The following is a 22,043-nucleotide window of genomic DNA, read 5'->3' on the forward strand; positions in this document are numbered from 1 at the left end:
CCCGCTTTCAAGGCAGCGATAACCCAGGGAGTATCCCAGGTGTTAGGCATATAATATCACTTACACTACGCCTGGAGGCCACAATCCTTAGGAAAAGTTGAGAAAATGAATGAAACACTCAAACAACATCTGAAAAAGCTAACCCAAGAAACCCACTTTGCATGGCCTGCTCTGTTACCTAAAGCCTCACTAAGAATCTGAAACTCTCCCCAAAAAGCAGGACTTGGCCTATATGAAATGCTGCATGGACAGTCCTTCCTAACCAATGACCTTGTGCTTGACCGAGAGATGGCCAACTTAGTTGCAGACATCACCTCCTTAGCCAAATATCAACAAGTTCTTAAAACATTACAGGGAACCTGTTCCCGAGAGGAGATAAAGGAATTATTCCACTCTGGTGACGTGGTATTAGTCAAGTCCGTTTCCTTTAATTCCCCATCCCTAGACACATCCTGGGAAGGACCCTACCCAGTCATTTTATCTACCCCAACCGCAGTTAAGCGGCTGGAGTGGAGTCCTGGATATGTCACACTCAAGTCAAACCCTGGATACTGCCAAAGGAACCCAAAATCCAGGAGACAACATTAGCTATTCCTGTGACTCCCTAGAGGATCTGTGCCTGCTCTTCAAGTGACAACCGTGAGGAAAGTAACTAGAATCGTAGATCCCCATGGCCCTCTCATCATATTTTTCTTTTTACTGTTCTCTTACCCCCTTTCACACTCACTGCACCTCCTCCATGCTGCTGTACTACCAGTAGCTCCCCTTACCATGAGCTTCTATGGAGAATGTGGATTCCTGGAAATATTGATGCCCCATCGTATAGGAGTTTTTCTAAAGGAAACCCCACTTTCACCACCCGCACTCATATGTCCCTGCACTTCAGGCCATACATTTCAATCCCTGTATCTTTAACTTCCTTGTTAAGTTCGTCTCTTCCAGAATCAAAGCTGTAAAACTACAAATGGTTCTTCAAATGGAGCCCCAGATGCAGTCCATGACTAAGATCTACCACGGACCCCTGGACCGGCCTGCTGGCCCACACTCCGATGATGATGACATCAAAGGCACCCCTCCCAAGGAAATCTCAATTGCATGACCCCTACTACACCCCAACTCTGCAGGAAGCACTTAAGAGCGATCATCAGCCAACCTCCCCAACAGCACTTGGGTTTTCCTGTTAAGAGGGGGGACTGAGAGACAGGACTAGCTAGATTTCCTAGGCCGACTAAAAATTCCTAAGCCTAGCTGGAAAAGGTGACTGCACCTACCTTTAAACAACGGGCTTGTAACTCAGCTCACAGCCAGCCAATCAGGTAGTAAAGAGGGCTCACTAAAATACAAATTAGGCTAAAAAGAGGAGGTAAAGAAATAGTCAAATCCTTTATCACCTGAGAGCACGGGGCAAGAACAATGATTGGGATATAAACCCAGGCATTCGAGCAGGGAGTGGCAACCCCCTTTGGGTCCCTTCCCTCTTTTCACTCTATTAAATCTTGCAACTGCAAAAAAAAAAAAAAAAAAAAAATTATCCTAGGTAAATAATCACAGATGTGTGTAAAGATTTATTTATTCATATATACACGAAGACAATCAATATAAACACTCAATGAATATGCAGTCTTAAAATTTATGTTATACGAGAATGTATAATGGCATGGAAAAAATGTTTATAAAATATTTTAAGTGTAAAAAAGTAGATATTGAAAACACATGTAGGCTTCTGGTGCCAGCCCAAATGGAGTAAGCTGACTACAGCCTATCAATCCCACTGATTACAACTAAGAACTCTGAACAGAGTACAAAAGTCAACTGCCTGAGGACTTTGAAAAGTACACAATGACAGGTGCATTGGGAGCTAAAGCAAAAATAAATAAGGACCCATAAAGGTACAGTTTGTGGATTTTTACTCTCCTTTTTTCCCCTTATTTGACCTGAGTGCAGACTGCATTCTAAAACTGGAAAGCAAGCACTGATAGCAAAAACTCCAGGAGAATCCCCTTCTTTCCAGTCTGAGGATAGAGGAAAAGTCATCTATCATAATCTCTGCTAGAGATTATGATTCCCTCTTTTTTTTCCCTTTAGCATGAGTACCTAAAACCCCAAGAAAATCCATCTCAATGACCAGAGGAACCAAGCAAGAGGAAGTCCTGCTGTGTAACTGGTGGAGAGAAAATACAGTTTTTTTTTTCCCCCTCTCTCTCTCTTTTCTCCTGCTGCCTCGTTGTGAAGGCATCACCAATTGTGTGAACTGCATGACATCATGGGAGGCTAAAATTTTGAGAAGACTCTTTCTGACTGCAGAAACCATAAAAAGAAACATCTTGAGAGCTGGAGAGTATAAAAGAAATCACAAAAAGAAGAGCTGGAAAAAGGAAACTTGGTTGATTGCCTGCTTAAACAGAATCAAACAAAATCAACATTTCTCCATAGAATTTTAACAGGACCTTTAGCCTCACCACATAATGTTTGATACGGTTAGGCTATGTCCCCACCCAAATCTCATCTTGAATTGTAGCTCCCATAATTCCCACATGTTGTGGGAGGGACCCAGTGGAGATAATTGAATCATGGGGGTGGTTTCCCCCATACTGTTCTCAAGATAGTGAATAAGTGTCATGAGGTCTGATGGTTTTATAAGGGGTTTTCCCTTTTGCTTGGCTCTCATTCTGTCTTGCCTGCTACCATGTAAGACACGCCTTTTGCCTTCCACCACGAGTGTGAGGCCACCCCAGCCATGTAAAACTGTGAGTCCATTAAACCTCTTTTTCTTTAAAATTACCTAGTCTCAAATATGTCTTTATCAGCAGTGTGAAAACAGACTAATACAATATTCAAAATGTTCATGGTATAATCCAAAATAATTTGACATACAAAGAGCCAGGAAAAATGGGTAAATATTAAGGGAAACCACAATCAACAGATGTCAACCCCAAAAGGACCCCAATGGTGGAATTATTAGGCAAGAACTTTACAGCAGCTCTTCAATAATTCTCCATAAGGTAAAGATGAACACTGTTAAAATGAATGAAAGATAGAAATTAATTGCTGAGAAATAGTAACCATAAAATGGAACCAGGTGGACATTTTAGAACTGATATACACAACACTGGAAATTTAAAAATCCACTAGATGGATGCAATAGCAATATGTAGATGACAGTGGAAAGAGTCAGTGAATTTGAAGATGGATCAATAGAAATGATACAATCTAAAGAAGACAGAAAAAGAGAAACAGAAAAAAATGAACAAGTCCTCAGCAACCTGCGGAATAATAATCAAAAGATCTGACATGCATATCAATGGAGTCCTGGAAGAGTAGGATCTAAAAAGAGTACTCTTTAGTAGCACTAAAAGAGTAGGATCCTCATCAGTAGATAGAGACGTATAAGAATAGTCATACTACATCTATCAAGTGTCAATATCAAGTGGCAGCTTCAAAGCCAAATTGGTGGTTGGATGTAAAGTGGAATTTTAATTGGTGGAAGAAGAGATGAAAGAAAGAGGTAATCATAGAAAAAATATTAAAAAAATAATGGCTGAAAACTTCTCAAACTGAGTGAAAGACATAATTGCAGATTCAAGAAGCTCAGCAAAGTCCTACCAAAGTAAACTTATAAAATCATACTCAGAAACATCACACTTAGACTGCTGAAAACCAAAGATGAGGAAAAAAATATAAAGGCAACCAGAGAGAAACAACACATTGTCTTTAAGAGCACAATGGCTTAAATAATTGCAAATTTCTCTTCAGAAAAATTCATTCATACAGGCTAGATGACAGTGACACATCTTTTAAGTGATGAAACAAAAGAACTGCTAACCAGAACTTTATATCCAGCAAAAATATCCTTCAGGAATGAAGGCAAAACAAAGCATACTCAGATGAAGAAAAACCAACAGACTTGTTGCCAGCAGATCTCTTCTTAATGAAATGCTAAATAAATTCTGAAGCTGAAGGGAAATGATATCAGAGGGAAATATCAACATAAGAACTAAAGAGAGAGCAACAGAAATAGTAAATATCTGGGTAATCCAATAGAGTATTTCACTATATACTAAGTCCTTTAACATACTTATTGTTAATAGCAAAAAATATATATTATAGGGTTCTCAAGTTATATAGATATAATGAAAATTACAACTATGACATAAATTGAGGAGGGAAAAGTGACAAGGCTTATCTATTTCACTTGAAGTGATAAACTATTCTCTCTAAGTAGATTGTGTAAAGCTAGATTTGTATATGGTAATTACTAGAGAAACAACTAAAATAATTCAGAGATATACACAAACAGCCGACAGATAAAATTAAATACTAAAAAACATTCAAATAACCCAGAAGAAGGCAGGAAATGGAGGTGGAGGAACAAAAAAAGGATAACAAATAAAAAACTAATAATAAAATGGTAGCCCTAAATCCAACTATTTTAATAATTACATTAAATGTAAATTGTACCTATTAAAGAATAGAGATTATCAAATTAAATTTTAAAAATAAGATGCAACTATATGTTATCTACAAAAAAAATCACTTTAAATATGTTGATAAAGATAAATTAAAAGTAAAAATATGGAAAAAGATATACCATGCAAACACTAATATAAAGAAAGCTAGAGAAGCTATACTAATATCAGACAAAGCAGAATTTGGAACAAGGAAAATAATTACCAAGGAAAAAGAACATTGTATAGTGATAAAGGGTCAACTCACCAAGATACATAGCATTTCCAAATGTGTCTGTACTTTTAACAAGGTGTATGTTCCAAAATATATGATGCAAGAACTAATAAAACTGAATTAAGAAATAGACAAATCCACAATTATACTTAAGAGACTTGGATTCTCCTTTCTCAGTTAATGAGAGACCCAGAAAATAGGCAAGAATATAGAAGACCTGAATAACACTATCAACAAACTTCTCCTAGTTGACATTTAAGAAACACTCCACTTACTAAAAGCAAAATACATATTTCAAGTGCACACTGAATATGTAACATGATGGCCCATATTCTGAGCCATAAAACCAAACTTAACAAATTTAAAAGAACTGAAATCATGCAAAGAATGATCTCCTATTGTAATGTAATTAAATTGGAAGTAAATCATGAAAAGATATCTGTAAAAAATATATCAACAGTGTACAACTCACTGTAAAAGAGAACCAAAGGAAATTTTAAAAAATATTTTTAACTGAATGAAAATGAAAATAAGATATATTAAAACATGAGATAGAGTTAAAGTGGTGCCTAGGGTAAAATTTTTAGCATCAAATGCTTATATAGGAAAGAATAAAGGGTTTGAATTAATCATGTAAGCTTCCCCATTAAGAAATTTGTTAAAGAAGAACAAAACAAACCCAAAACAAACAAAAGGAAGAAACTAATAAAGGTTAAAAACAGAAATCAGCCTGGCACAGTGGCTTATGCCTGTGGTCTCAGCAGTTTAGGAGGCTGAGCAGGGTGCATTGCTTGAGCTCAGGAGTTCAAGACCAACCTGGGCAACACGGCAAAACCCTGTCCCTACCAAAAAGTACAAAAAATTGTCTGGGCTTGGTGATGTGTGCCTGTAGTCCCTGCTACTTGCGGCTGAGGTGGGAAGATCACCTAAACCTGGAAGGGGTTGAGGCTGCAGTAAGCTGCACTCCAGTCTGGGTGACAGAGCAAGACCTTTTCTCAAAAAAAAAAGAAAGAAATCAATGAAATTGAGAACAATAAATATAGAAAAAAATCAAAAGCTGATCTTTGAAACAAATCAATAAAAATGTGTGTAACTTCTAGCCAGACTGATGAAGAAAAAGGAGATAAGGCACAAATTACCCATATCAGCAATGAAATACTATTATCACTACAGACCCTACAGACAATAAGAGAAAGATAAGAAGCAAATGCTGAAAGACGAAATTGACCAATTATTTGAAAGATACCAAATCTCAGTTTTGAAAACTGACAATATTAATAGTCCTACATTTTGAAATCAACCAAATAGAATTTGTGAATAAAATTTTCCAATAAAGAAAATCCCAAGCCCAGTGGTTTTCACTGCTAAATTCTACCAAACATTCTGGAAAGAAGTAACACTAATTTTGCTTAATCTCTTCCAGAACACTTGAGGAATGAGGCCAATATATCCTAATATCAAAGCCAAAAACAAGAAAAGAAAAACACACTATTGACAAATTTTCCTCGTGAACTGAGAGGCAAAAAAACTCAACAAAATAGCAAATTAAATCCAACTATATCTAAAATAAGCAATACATCATAACCAAGTAGCACTCATCCCCAAATGCAAGCCTGGTTCGAGTCAAAAATCATCACACATCAATATTTTAAATTATACTACAAAGCTATGGTAATCAAAACAATATGGTGCTGATATAAAAACACATGGACGAGTGCAACAGAATCAAGAGCTCAGAAATGAAGTCAAAGATATATAGTCAACTAATTTTTGACAAAGCCACCAAAAGAACACAATGGGGAAAGGATAATCTCTTCAATAAATGGTGCTGGAAAAACTAGATTTTCACAGGCAGAAGAATAAAATTTGACTCTTCTCTTGCACCATATACAAAATTCAACATGAAATGTACAATCAACATAAATGTAAGGCCAGAAACTATAAAACTCCTAGAAGAGAATACAGGGGAATAGTTCCCAGAAAATGGTCTTGGCGATGATTTATTCATTTATTTGGATATCATACCAAAAGCTCAGGCCACAAATCAAAAGTAAATAAATGAGACTACATCAAACTAAAAGTCTTTTGCACAGCAAAGGAAACAAACAATAAAATGAAATGGCAACTTAAAAACTGGGAAAAATATTTGCAAACTAATATTTGATAAGGGTTTAACACTTAAAATTTATAAAGAACTGATATGACTCAATCATAGAAAAACAAATGACCCAATTAAAAACAGGCAAAAGACTTGAATAGACATTTGTCCAAATAAGACATAAAAATCAAGAACAGGTCTATGAAAAGGTGCTCAATATCACTGATATAGTTTGAATGTGTGTTCCTGCCTAAATCTCATATTGAAATGTAATCCCCAATGTTGGAGGTGAGGCCTGGTGGGAAGTTATTGGATCATGGGGATTTCTCATGAATGGTTTAGCACTATCCCCTTTGCTGTCCTTGGGATACTGAGTGACCTCTCCTGAGATCTGGCTGTTTACAAGTGTCTAGCACTTAACTCTCTCACCCTGCTTTTGCCACCTAACATGCAAGCTTCCACTTCACTTTCTGCCATGACTGTAAGCTTTCAGAGGCCTCCCCAGAAGTAGATGTTAGTGTTATGCCTCCTACACAGCCTGCAGAACCATGAGCCAATTAAACCTCTTTTCTTATAAATTACCCAGTCTCAGGTATAGAAATGAAAACCAAAACCACTATGAGATAGCACCTCACACCCATTAGAATGGCTATTATCAAAAAGCCAAAAAAGAAGAAATGTTAGCAAAGGTGTGGATAAAAAGGAACTGTTGTATACTGTTCATAGGAATGTAGGTTGGTAGAGCCATATGAAAAACAATATGGAGGTTTCTAAACAATAAAATTTTAAAAAAAATAGAACCACCATATGACCCAGCAACCCCTCTTCTGGGCATATACCCAAAGGAAAGGAAATCACCATATCAGAAAGATATCTGCACTCCCATGTTCATTGCAGCATCATTCACAATAGCCAAGATATGGGAACAACCGCTCTGTTGATAGACACGTGGACAATGAAACTGCAGTGTATATATACATATAATTCAGCCCTAAGGAAGAATGAGATCCATTTGTCACAACATGGATGAGCCTAGAGGACATGATGCTAAGTAAAATAAGCCAGACAGAGAAAGAAAAATATTGCATGGTCTCGTTTATATGTGAAATCCAAAAAAAATCAAATATACGGAGAGAGAAAACAAAACAGTGGCTACCAGGCACAGGAGTGGGAAGTGGGGAGGGAATGAGGAGAAGTAGGTCAGAGGATATAAAATAGCAGATATATAGGATGACCAAGTCTAGACATCTAATGTACAAAATGAGTCCTTAGGACTCTATGTAATAAAATTGTACTCTATTTGGGATTCATGCTAAACGAGTGGCTTTTAGTGGTTCTTGCCACAAAATCAAAAAATGGGCAACTCTGTGAAATAATGGATATGTTAATTTGCCTCAATACTGTAATCTTCTTACTATTCAAACATATCCCATAACCTCATGTTGTATACCTTAAATATACACAATAAAATTTTTTTAAAAAAATTTGGGGGAAAGTCAAGAAAAGCTATATGAACAAATCAAACCATAAGACAAAATTCAACATCCACTTGTAGTTTTATCGAATCTCTCAGCAAACTTGGAATAGTAGGAAACTTACTCAACTGATCAACTGATAAGGGGCATAAACAAAAAAAATGTATATCTAATATCATACTTAATTGCAAAAGACTACATGTTTTCCTCCTAAGAAAGGAACAAGAAACAAGAAAGGATCCTCCTAAGGATATCTGCTCTCTCCTCTTCTACCTGAAACCTACTGGAAGTCTTAACCAAGGCAATAAACCATAAGAAGGAAATAAAAGCTATCCAGACTGAAAAGGAAGAAATAAAATGTCTCTATTAACAGGTGACATGATTGTCTAAATAAAAAAAGAAACTCCCATAGAATCGAAAGCAAAGCTCCTTGAACTAATAAATAGGTTTAGTTAAATCACCAGGACATAAGGTCAAAATATACAAATTAAATATGTGTCTATACACTAACAATAAACAACCAGAAAGTAAAATTTAACAAAACAGAACAATTTGTTTCACTAAAGAGGATATACAGATAGCAAGTAATCATATGAAAATATATTCAACATCGTTAGCCATTTGAAAAATGAAAATTAAAACCACAATGAGCCAGGCACAGTGGCTCATACCTGTAATCCTAGCACTTTCAGTGACTGAAATGGGAGGATCACTTGAGGCCAAGAGTTTGAGACCAGCCTGGGTAATGCAGCAAAGCCCTGTCTCTATGAAAAAGAATTAAAAAAAAAATGATCTGGGCATGGTGGCACATGCCTGTAGTCCCAGCTACTCGGGATGCTGAGGCAGGAGGATCAACTGAGCCCAGAAATTTGAGATTACAGTGAGCTATGATCACGCCACTGCACTCCAGCCTGGGTGACAGACCAAGACTCAGACACACACACACACACACACACACACACACACACACACACACAAAAAAGGAAAAAAGAAGGTGAGGAGAAGGAGGAAGAGGGGGAGGAAGAGGGAGATGGAGGAAGAACAACAACAACAACAACAAAAAGAAGAAGAAGAAGAACCACCATTACCACCACCACCATGATGAGATATCACTATATACCAATTAAAATGGCTAAAATTAAAAATATTGACAACATCAAATAACTGGCAAGAATGGGGCTAAATTTTCTCTCTCACATATTTCTGGTGTAGATGTAAAATGGTACAGCCACTCTGAACAAACATTTGGTAGCTTCCTATAAAACTAAACATTGCAACGATCATAGAATACAGCATTTTTCTTCTTGGATGTTTATACCAGAGAAATAAAAACTTACGGTTACACAAAAACCTCTGCATGAATGTCCACAGCAGCTTTATTTATAATAGCCCAAAACTGGAAACAATCCAGATATCCCTTAATGGATAAATGGCCAAACTGTGGTGTATGCATACTATGTAATACTACTGGCAATTAAAAAGGAACAAACTACTGATACATGTGACACCTTGGGTGACTTTCTAGGGAATTATTCTGATTTTTTTAAAAAAGCAATCCCCAGAAGTCACATATGTAAGGTTATGGATACATAATATTCTTGAAATGACAGAAATCATAGAAAGAACAAATTAATGACTGCCAAAGGTTAGGGATGGGGCAAAGGGAGAAGGTAGTTGTGGCCATAAAAGGGCTACATGAGGTATCTTTGTGATAATGGAAAGGTTCTGTATCTTTGCTGTTTCAATATCAATTATCTTGGTTGCGATATTATAATACAGTTTTGCAAGGTATAACCACTGGGAGAAAGTGGGTAAAGCCTACACCGTATCGCTCTGTATTTCTTAAAACTGAAGTGAATCTACAATTATCACAATTAAAATGTCAATTAAATATAAAAGGGTCGCTGCCGTTGAATTTTGTATTCTCTAAAATTCATGTGGAAGCTTAATCCCCAATCTAATAGTATTAAGAAGTAGGGCCTTTTAAGAGGTGATTGAGTCATGAGGGTTCTTCCATTAATGGATTAATGTGTTAATAGATTAATAGATTATCACAGGAGAGTTAGTTATCACAAGACTGGGTCCGTCATAAAAGCTAGTTTGGCTCTCTCTCATATGCTCCTCTTGTCCTGTGATGCCTTCCAGCATGGTATGGTGCAACAAGAAGGCTCTCACCAGATGCCAGCACCATGCTTTTGTACTTCTAAGCCTCCAGAACTGTAAGACATGTTTCTTTTCTTTATAAATTACCCAGTCTGTGGTATTCTGTGATAGCAACACAAAACGGACTAAGAAAATCAAAATTTCTAAAAAAAAATTAAAAATAACATTCACAATAGCACTAATCAAAAATAAAATAGGTATAAACCTAATAAAGTACACGCACAAACTAAATGCTGAAAACTACAAAACACCAACGAAAGAAATAAAAAAATCTAAATAAATGAAGAGATAGGTCATATTCATGGGTTGGAAAAGTAAATACTGTTAAGATGTCCAACTTTCCCCAAATTGTTTTATGGATTCAATGAAATTCTACTAAAAAATCCAAGTACAATTATCTGTAGATATTAACAAGATTATACTAAATTTAAACAAAAAGGAAAATTAGAATAGCATCAACAAATTTTGAAAAAGAACAAAGATGATTCTCACTACTTGCTTTAAAGATTTACTATAAAGCTGCAATCAACAATGTGTGGTACCTGTGAAGAGACACACACATCAGTGGAGCAGAATAGAATCCAGAAACAGACACACAAATGTAGTCAATTGATTTTTGACAAAGGTGCAAAGGTAATTCAAAGGCAAAATGACAATCTTTTCAAGACATGGTGTGGGAAAAATTGCACAACATATACCAGAAAAAAAGGATTATAGATAAAAATGTAAAACCTAAAACTATAAAACTTCTAGGAGGTTCCACAAAAAGAAAAATGGTAAATTTTGTATCATCAAAATGAACTTTTGCTCGTAAAAGACACTATCAATAAAATAAACTACAGACAGAGAGAAAACATTTGCAAATCACATATTTGCCAAAAAGCTTTTATTTGGCAAACATAAAATCTCTCAAAGCTTAATAATAATAAAACAACCCAGTATTTTTTAAATGGGCAAACTTCACAAAGAACATAAATATAGGCCGGGCGCGGTGGCTCACGCCTGTAATCCCAGCACTTTGGGAGGCCGAGACGGGCGGATCACGAGGTCAGGAGATCGAGACCAGCCTGACTAACACGGTGAAACCCCGTCTCTACCAAAAAAAAAAAAATACAAAAACTAGCCAGGCGAGGTGGCTGAGCCTGTAGTCCCAGTTACTCGGAGGCTGAGGCAGGAGAATGGTGAACCGGGAGGCCCAGACTTGCAGTGAGCTGAGATCGGCCACTGCACTCAACCTGGGTGACAGGCAGAGACTCTGTCTCAAAAAAAAAAAAAAAAGAACATAAATATATTATTAAAGGCACAGGAAAAGATAATTAACAACTTTAGTCATGAAGGGAACTCAAAACCACAATGAGATACTGCTACACACCTACAAGAATAGCTGAAATAAAAGAAAAATTGACAACGCCACACTCTGAATACAATGTGAGCTCCCATCTACGGAGCTCTCACACATTGCTGGTGGGAATGCAACACGGCACATCCACTCTGCAAAACTGTGGGGGTCTCTTATATAGTTAAACATATACTTACCATATGACCAAGCAATCCCACTCCCAGGCACATGACCAGTAAAAAATGAAAACATGTTCATACAAAAACTTGTATGCAGATCTTTACAGCACCTTTTCTCATAATCACCCCAAACTGAAAAAAGCCTCTAATATACTTCAACTTGTAAATGGAAAAATAAAACTGGTACATCAATACCATGGAACACTACTCAGTGGTAAAATGGAATAAATTACTGATACATACAACAACATAGGTAAATCTGAATTGCTTTCTGCTAAATGAAAAGCCAAACTGAAAGACATACTGTATGCTTTATGTATTTTCTAGGAAATGCAAAAGTATACGAATGGAGAATGAATCTATGGTTGATAAGATTCAGGGGAGGGTTCTAGTATAAACAGGCAACACAAAGGAATGCTTTTAGGTGACTGTGGTGGTACTTACGCCATTCTATGCATCTCTCAAAACTTATAGTATTGTATACTAAAAGGAATAAATTGGCCAGGCGCAGTGGCTCATGCCTGTAATCCCAACACTTTGGGAGGCTGAAGCAGGTGGATCGCTTGAGCCCAGGAGTTCGAGTCCAGCCTGGGCAGCATGAAATCCCATCTCTACTAAAAATACAAAAAAATTAGCCAGGAGTGGTGGCATGCACCTGTAATCCCAGCTACTCGGGAGGCTGAGGCAGGAGAATCGCCTGAACCTGGGAGGTGGAGGTTGCAGTGAGCTGAGATCATGCCAGTGCACTCCATCCTGGGCAACAGAGTGAGACTCCATCTCAAAAAAAAAAGGAATAAATTTTAGTGTATGTGGATGAAAAATTTATAAAAACTCATATTGAATTTTTTGGTTTTTTAACAGAAATATATATGACTGAAAAGACAAATATCAAAATACTAACATTAGTATCTCTGAGTGATATCCATAATTTAAAAATAAGTTTTAAAGAATATGATTTTTTCTGATATCTGACTAAATACGTACGAACACACATTTACATATACACTGTAGCCTGACTCTCTCAGTATGTTCCTGTATGTACATAAAGTTCCAAAATTAATACCATCTTGAAGCATTAAAATGCTAAGATGCAAGGAAAATTAGAAAGAAGTAAGATAGACTATATTTTCTTCCCTGTATTTCTACAGTTTCCTGTATTTGCACGAATTTTCTATAGTAAGTATGTATCACTTTTGAAATTAATTTTTAAAATTATAACACAGCCTGACAGACCTAAATATAAGTCAGTGTGAGTGGGCTAGTGCATTGTCTGACTTTGCAGAATTCCATGCTTCGGTCTCATATCTTGTTCAATTCCACAATGGATCTGATCAAGTGGTGTCTCACTTTCCAAGAAAGCTCTGCTTTCACCGCACTCAGAAGGGCTACCCTGCAGGTCAGGCATGGACGCTTTAACTGTCTAACTACAGACTGCACAAGAGAGCTATGCTGTATGGAGTCCTAAGCAGTAAGATTTTTTCCAAGCATGCTTGGATCACATGAACATCTGATTCAATGTGGAAAATTGTATTATTGTTCATGCTTCCACAGAAACATGTGACATTTCAGAGGAACACAGGCAAACAAATGAAAACCCTCAAGAGCAGTTACCAATTTTGCTAAATGTTATACCAGACATGGGGGAATGGCAGGAATGGGAAAAGAAGTGACCTCAACTAGTGGTCAGATGACTTTCTGTAATTTCAATACCATTTGCAACTAAGAGGGAATGGGTGATTATATCATCAACTATTTCCCCTACTCTAACAAAACCAGGCCCCTATTTTATGCCTGATCCAAACGAAACATGCAAAGAAGGTGAAGAGGATTCTATGCAAAGCATTACTCTCACAATTCTTCCTCCAGGTTAGGAAAAAACATTATTTGAGCCTTCAAGTTTATGTGCATATTTTAGGGTCAAGTCCGAGTCTCCTGAAGAAAAAATTTGCAATTTTACACTCTATATAATATCCAAAACCCCAAAAAACAAAAACAAAAAAACCAGAAAAAATCCACCTAATTTTGTACCCTGAGTACTCAATAAACTACTAGCCTTCACGTGGCACTGTGTGGTTTTGACTGGCAAAACTAAGTACATAATGACAAAGTCACATAATGACATGCAGAATCTCATCTCAAGATATTTTATTTCCTTTGTAAAATTAAGTCATGAACTACAGCCAAGAATGTTTTATGATAAGTATATAAACAAATATAAGACTAACTCAAATGCAAAATATAGTATACTTAGGCAGCTCATTTTCCCTCTTTAACATTTTTTAAATGTCAAAAAATCTCAGCATGTCTAAAAACAAAAATAGTATCGTCCAGGTACACTTGACCATTTTCTGTTCTTTCAGCACCCCAGCTTTTTCACATCTGAGACTTTATTTATCCTGATCTCTCTCTGGTTTTCTGAAATTCTTTTGCAATACAGATTTAGATAACAAAAATGTACCTAGATTATATTACCTTTAACTTCTACAAAAATACCTTTACCTAGCCAAATATAAGACCATGCCTTTGGCTTTCATAAAACCATCAAATAAGAAACATTAACCATAAACATTTTTCTATATATTACACTAAAAAACAATCAAAGGCATTACCTACTATGCTAACCAATGTTCTTTTTTTTAATTTTTATTTACAGACAGGATTTGGCTCTGCCACTCAGGCTGGAGTGCAGTGGCACTATCATAGCTCACTGCAAACTCGAACTCCTGGGCTCAAGTCATCCTCCTGCCCCAGCCCCCCACATAGCTGGGACTATAGGCACATGCCAGCACCCCCAACTAATGTTTAATTTTTTGTAGTGGGAGCCTTGCTATGTTGCCCAGGCTGGTCTCGAACTCCTGGGCTTATGCAAGCCTCCTACCATGGCCTCCCACAGTGCTGGGATTACAGGTCTGAGCCACCATACGCACCCTTAATGTTCTTTAAACAAATATCTGAGTGATAAATTACCTTGAAAGGTCAGTGCCTGGAACGAACTGTATTTTTCCCAATAAATTATTATACTTCCTTTATTTCAACATAGGGACAATACAATCAAATGTGTATTGTTTTTCACCTTAGTTGCCCTGAAGATTATTTAAATTTGTTTCTCAATAGCAGTAACTAACCCATCTCTCGTATCTGAAACATATCTTTCTCTTTCTTTTATTTTCAAATTGTAATTTCTTACATGTTTTTGTTATATCACAACGAAAGTCAATCTGTAATATGTTTTGAAAATAGGCAGAATTCAGGCCAGGCACAGTGGCTCACGCCTGTAATCCCAGCACTTTGGGAGGCTGAGGCGGGCAGATAACTTGAGGTTAAGAGTTTGAGACCAGTGTGGCCAACATAGTAAAACCCTGTCTCTACCAAAAATACAAAAATTAGCCAGGTGTGGTGGCGGGCGCCTGTAATCCCAGCTACTTGGGAGGCTGAGACACGAGAATTTCTTGAACCTGGGAGATGGAGGTTGAAGTGAGCCAACATCACCACTGCACTCGCCTGGGTGACAGAGTGAAACTCTGTCTCAAAAACAAACAAACAAACAACAACAACAACAACAACAAAAAAGAAAATAGGCAGAATTCATATATTAAGACTGCTCTACAGGGTCCTACAATTAATCCATGTAAATTAAAAAACAAAAACAATGTGGCTTAGAACAGCATTTATCAACCTTGAATGTGCATAGAAATCACCTGATGATATTATTAAAATGCAGACTCTGATTCAGAAGCTCTGGGGTGGAGCTGGAAATGCCACATTTCTCACAGGCTCCCAGACAAAGTTGATGCTGCTGGTCCTCGGCCCACACTTTGAATAGGCAGGGCTGAACAATATTCTGCCATGACATGAATGAAAAGCCAGTCCAGGAGGAGTAATGGGTATGATACGGCCCGAAGAGAGGATGACTCTCAAAATGGCCAGTACTACAAACTAGAGCCAATGGGATTCCCAGATATTGGTTTCAATCTTTAAAAATCAAGATGTCTTAAATCCATCATCAATATTTTACATTTTCTAAAAAATCTAGTTCATGGTTTTCAAAGAAGTTGATTCTGACTCATCTGTTAGACACTCTACCATACATATATGAATAACGTTCTGGTTGATATATTTTTAAATTCCTATCATTTTGAATATTTTTGGGAGAAGACAGAAGAATATTCAATGAAAATTTGGGAAGAGAAAGCTTCCATTTACTTAAACATTTACTAAACACCTATTATACCGCAAACACTACTTTAAGACCTCAAAATACATTTGCCTTTTTCTTTTCATTTATTTATGTTGGTTTTATCCTAATTCTTCTTTATTACCTTTTGGGGCAATTATCTTGTAACATGCAGCATAATCACTTTGCTAGTGAATGAGTGAATGAATCCACACCACTTGAGGAAAATTCATCGGCTGTGATATTGACTAAGAAAACGTTAATATTTGATCAACAGCTAGTTTAAATTTTCTTTCTTTCCAGCTTATTTCCAATTAAGTGTATTCCTTCTCCTGGCCTGACAGGTTACATAATGATAGTCTCTGAAATACTTCACAGTAAAGACCTAGTTTTTCCAATGTTGTCCATATCAGGCCTCTAAGCTGAAGCTCAGCCATTGTAACCCCTGTGACCTGCACACATATGTCCAGATGGCCTGCAGGACCTAAGAAGTCTGGGACAGTCGAAAAACCACAAAAGAAGGAAAACAGTCAGTTCCTGCCTTAACTGATTAACCAACATTACAACATTCCACCATTGTGACTTGCCCCTGCCCTACCTTAACTGATCGATCGACCTTGTGACATTCCTCTTCTGGACAATAAGTCCTATGATCTCCCCACCTATGTACCTTGTGACCCCCTTCTTTGCTAACAATAAATAACCACTTTTTACTGTAATTCTCCATTACCTACCCAACTCCTATACAGCAACTCCTTCCCCATCTTCCTTCGCTGACTCCTTTCTCGGACACAATCCGCCTGCACCCAGAGAATTAAAAGCTTTATTGCTCACACAAAGCCTGTTTGGTGGTCTCTTTACACAGACGCGCTTGACAGTCCAGTCTTTACAGATTCTCATATTGCCCACTGTTACACGTATGTATGTCTCCTCCACATAATTTCATGGATGAAGTAGGAAAAAACTTGCCTTTTTGTTAAAGCTAAAATTAACCAGTTATCTACTATACATAAAGGGCTAGCTGAGTCACTGCATTTATTTCATATAAGTACAAAAACAGTTAAGTTTTTTTCTAAGTCAGAAGCTTTAAAGCCAAGTATACTAGTTTTCTATTACTGTGGTAACCAATTGCTATCAATTTCATGGCTTAAACGACACAAATTTATTATTTTACAATCTGGAGGTCAGAAGTCCAAAATATGCTAAAATTAAGCTGTCAGCAGGTATGTGTTCCTGGAAACTATAGGAGAAAAACCATTTTCTTCTCCTCTCCAGCTTCTAGACACCTCTCACACTCCTTGTCTCCTGGCTCCATCCTCTATCTTCAAAACCAGCATTGTCAAATCTCTCTACGACTTTCTTCCAGTCACATCTTCCTCCAACAATCTCTTGTCTTCCGTTTCCCTATTCCTTTCAAGGACCCTTGTAATTACATTGAGCCCAATGGGATAACTCAGGATAGTTACCCTATTTTAAGGTAAATTGATTTGCAATCTTAATTCCATCGGCAACCTTAATTTCCCTTTGCCATATAACCTAATGTATTCACAGGTTCCTGGCATGAGAATGTAAACATCTTTGGAGCCCCATTATTCTGCCTACCACACCAAGACAGTGTTCTTTTTCCATTTACTAGCTTCAATTTTCCAAAAGCACCTTAGTTCTCTTACAGTTTCTCAATACTAGGAAAAGAAATCATTGGAGAATAACAGTATAAGATTACTGGTAGCAACAATGTGCATTTCAGTTTTTGACCATAAGCTCTGAATCTACTGGAATGACCCTCATACCCAAAGAGAGATATGAATACAGCCAGAATGGCCACTGCCACATAACTGTGCTCCCAGATGCACACAGCCTGAGATTCCTGACTCAGATCCTGGTAAACTGAAGCCATGGAACATGGAATCCAAGTGTGACTACCAGGATAAATGATTCCTGCAATCCAAGTTGGCTAGAAAAAAGGGCCCTCTCATTACAATTTTAAAAAGTTAAATCCTCTTGCAAAATTACTCCAATAAACTTAGACTCATTAATATTGTACAAGGCACTAGGTAATAAAGTTTACAGTCTTTTTAACATTAAAAGTGAAAAGTAAAATGGCTAAATTATAGTAGCCTAATCTTTTCATGCCATTACTGAGGATTGACAGGTTGGTTGTTTTAACAGCTGTACAATGCTTAAGCTCTAAGGATTCAAAATCTCAAATAATAAAAAGAATAACACTTTGCGTGAATGTTTTTATGACTATATCTCAGACATACTTTCTCACAGGAATTCTTGGTTAAAGATTATTATATTTCAATCAGGAGCCACAGAGTAAAAAATTACAATGGCTGGCTAAAGGTCCTATACAATCTGAAGCTAAATATGAAGCAAAGTAAATGTTCCACATTTGAATCTACTGTGTGACTTCAGGGATAGAAAAAAAAAAGTCCTTTATGGTGATTAGTATTTAAATCAGGCAAGTGCAATCACTGAATGCTAAAAGATAAATTATATGACAGCATATCAAGCCAACTCTACTATGGTCTCATGTCACACAAAGGTTATGAGAGGTATATTATTTCTTCTGAGCCTTGTTTTTTAACGCACAGTAAGCAATGCCAAATATGAAAAGCAGGCATCTCTTGGGTTAACCAACACCCTCAATTTCTACCTCTGTTCACCTGCTGACCCCTCCCCTTGCTCCCACAACACAGCATCTACTGTAAGAGTGGTGCTGAGGGCTGTTTCTAGTACCTATGGCTCTCACAGCATCTCTGTATTTTCACCCAGCACTGCTCCTTAGCAACATTCAAATGGGCCAACTCTAAGTAAGATCTGATTTAGGAATGGGATAAGGTAGTGTCCCAAAAGGAGTTTTGCTCACAGACCCTCAAAGAATTCTGAAAATCTATGCACATATTTTTAAATAACATCTCAACATCCTTAACATAGTTAAGTGTAAACACTTGAAAAAGGGACATCTTTCTGGCGCTCTATGGCTGGTATGCTTGCTTCATATACATATGCATCAGAACCTCAGGGTTGCAGATTTAGCTCATTCAATATATGGAAAATGTCTGCGACACAACATAATTGGCAAAACCAATCCTCATTGACAGCCAATCAACCCAATAAGACTTTCTGTCAAGACAACTCCAACACTGTTGTTTAATCAAATATAAAGATAGTCCTGGTGACAGCCATCTATCTTCTGGAAGCTAAAAGGAACAGACAGAAAAATACACCCCAGAGCCTTGTCACATGCTCCTCACTTGGATGAATGGGGAGAATGAAAGAATTGGCAGGCATCACCCATGTTCAGAGGGAAATTAGTTTCAAGCAGAGTTGGAAGACGAGGATCTGAAAATTAAAACCCTTGAAACATTCTATGCCCTGTGAAGTCTTGTGGGCCTAAGGGTATGTGCACAGTTTGGAGACTCCTGGGCAAAAGAATTGAAATTCCACTCTGAAAGCATCTAATATAATGCAAATATAAGGTGTTATTTTTAAACCAAAAGCCTCTCTGCATTTCTTTGAGGCATCCTAAGGCTTTGGAAATTTTTAAAACAGGTATCATGTTCTCTTCATCAGAATGGAGGGTCAACAAGAGATTATAATCTTGCTGGTGTGGCCAACCTAGTGTATAATCTTGGATAAACAGTTCAGGGAGTCCCAGGAATTGGTTCTACAATTTCTCTGAGTGCTTTCGAACTTCACTGCTTTTGTTTTAAGCCTCTTCCTAATAATCTTTTAGCGTGTGTCTTAGTCACCTTTACCCTGAAATTCCTAGGTCCATCCATGAGTTCATTATTGGGCCTTATGCCTATGTTCTGTTCTCCAGGGGGGTTGAAGAGGGCCTTTTACTGCCAGAAATAGAAAAACTTTCAAAATGATATACTAATAATAACCGGCACCTGTCAAGATTATCATATTGTGCCAACAGAGGAGCTGCTTATGCAAACTACTGTAAACTTGTACATCGGAAGACAGAGAAGTGTGTACAGTCACCTTTGGAAATGCACTTTGAAAATCTCTGTCTCCTAACATTTACGGGGTAAAGGTTGAAAGTAAATTATTGACAAAGGGGGGGAAAAACAGATGCAAAGAAGACAACTTTATTAGGTGCTTTCTCTCCCTTATGAGAAGGATTTGATTCTTTCAGGTGAAGTTCCAAATCACTAGACAATACCCAGTTTCCTTCAGTTGCACCAAGTTCATCCCACGGTGGGTGCTTTGAAAAGCACCTTGAGGGCGAATGGGTCTCAGGCCACTCATGATCAGGTCCGATGCTTTTGTTAGTTGAAGATTCTTCCCGTGTCACCTCTTAGAAGCAGTTCGGTGTCCCCCTCCAAAGAGCCCACCACCTGGCTGCGCCCCACCTCCATTTGTCCCCCAGCTGTCAGGTAAGGGTAACCCAGCCAGGTAAGGATGAGTGGTTCAGAAGATGCCGCTGCGGGGGCAGCCAGGCCTTCACACGCAATCACTGGGGAAGAGGCGAGGACACGGGTGGATGCTGGAGGCGCGCACGTGCGCAGGTGCTCGCTCATCCACACACACACACACACACACACACACACACACACACACAGAGGCACGGGGTGCGGGGCGAGTAGGGGGAGGAGACGGCCTTACCAGATCAATAAACGTCAGGAATTTCCAGCTCCCTCCGTAGGTCTGGTGCGAGGGCATTTCGATGGCCTTGTAGTTACACAGGATAGAGCAGTAGGACAGCAGGATTGCCACCCGCAGCACCTGGCAGGGGACAAGCGCCATGTTCGCCAGAGGCCTGGGCTGGCTGGGCGGCGAGGAGGGCGGGAGGGAGGGCGGGAGGGAGGGAGGGAGGGAGACGCCCGGCGCGTGGGGGCGGGCGCCGTGGGAACACTGGCGCGGGGCGGGAGCTGGCGAGGGGCGGGGGCGGGGCGGGGCGGGGGCGGCGAGGGGGCTGGGCGCGCGACCCCGGGGACTGGCGCGGCCGGGTGACCTGTACTTGCTGGGCGCGGTTTGCGGACGCTCTCCACTGCCGGCCACGGCCTGGCAGGCGGCATGTCGTCATCTCTTTCGTCACCTTCGTCATTCTGCTCTTGCGATCGCAGGGTCCCGGGACACCCGGCCAGGGCACCCCCTAGGAGCCCTAGGAGTGGGTGCGACCTCTGAGTGCGACGGAGGCTCGGGAAGTGCGCGCTGATCTCCAGGGGGAAGCGGGGCCTGTGGCTAGTGGGCGCCGGGCCGGGTGAGGGGGCGGGGAACCTAGATTGAAGGAGGGGACCCCAGTGTCCGCAAATGTCCCCCCACCTCCCGGAATCGCGGTGATGTTTCTTGGGGTAGTTGCAGTTGGTTAAGAGCGGGTGACCCGTGCGGAGAGATCCAGTGGGGGTGTGAAGGTGGCGTGTAAACCTGAGCACAGTCAGCCGCGAGTGACTTTCGGTATTTTGGAGCAATAAAGTTTTCAGTGTTGACTGACGACTGTCAATCACTAGGAAACTCTAAATTCTGCTTTCAATGGGTAGGCTACGCAGCACTTTTCCACCAGAGATTGATTAATGTCATATTAGTATGTAACATCAGCTAGAATATGAACTTTGGACAAGTGGTTTGTAAATAAAAAGCTATAAAGAAAGGATTATCAAATAACTTTCTGCCACAGGATTGCATTCAGCTTTAAAAAAAATTTCAAGTTTGGATGTAAAACCCCTGCGTGTAATGTAATACTAATCTTTTGGATGTTAAACTGGTTTTGCCCTCTTACTTATTTTTTTCTTACACTGCACTACCAGGGCTTAATGGAAGGAAAATAAATATAAACTGGAATCCCTCCTGCCTTCCAGTAAATGTTGTCACACTGAAATTGCATCAGTCTGTGGGCAACATTTTCATTTCAGCCAACCAGATGCAGGGTCGGATTATGAAAAGGCAACATAGGTATTTCCTGTGGATCCATTTAAAACAG

At 38.7% G+C, this 22,043-nt stretch overlaps 1 protein-coding gene across 8 annotated transcripts in view; it reads right to left on the reverse strand.

The window, feature by feature from the left end:
• Positions 1 to 21,463, reverse strand: part of AIG1 (androgen induced 1) — a 287,736-nt gene extending 266,273 nt beyond the window's left edge. Inside the window, exons 1-3 of one of the 8 annotated variants that reach the window (XM_031667383.1) lie at positions 21,078 to 21,442; positions 20,729 to 20,848; positions 20,192 to 20,579 (exon numbers count right to left, since the gene is read on the reverse strand). In XM_031667383.1, coding sequence (XP_031523243.1) covers positions 20,577 to 20,579; positions 20,729 to 20,848; positions 21,078 to 21,170 — 216 coding nt within the window. In that variant the 5' untranslated portion in view covers positions 21,171 to 21,442 and the 3' untranslated portion in view covers positions 20,192 to 20,576. Of the gene's footprint in view, positions 1 to 20,191; positions 20,580 to 20,728; positions 20,968 to 21,051 lie in introns of those variants that run through there. The other 7 variants (XM_017958269.2, XM_017958268.3, XM_017958270.3 and 4 more) reach the window with 7 other exon arrangements.
• Positions 21,464 to 22,043: the final 580 nt, after the last annotated feature.

This window comes from Papio anubis, chromosome 6 (genome assembly GCF_008728515.1).
Source record: "Papio anubis isolate 15944 chromosome 6, Panubis1.0, whole genome shotgun sequence".
Classification (NCBI taxonomy): domain Eukaryota; kingdom Metazoa; phylum Chordata; class Mammalia; order Primates; family Cercopithecidae; genus Papio; species Papio anubis.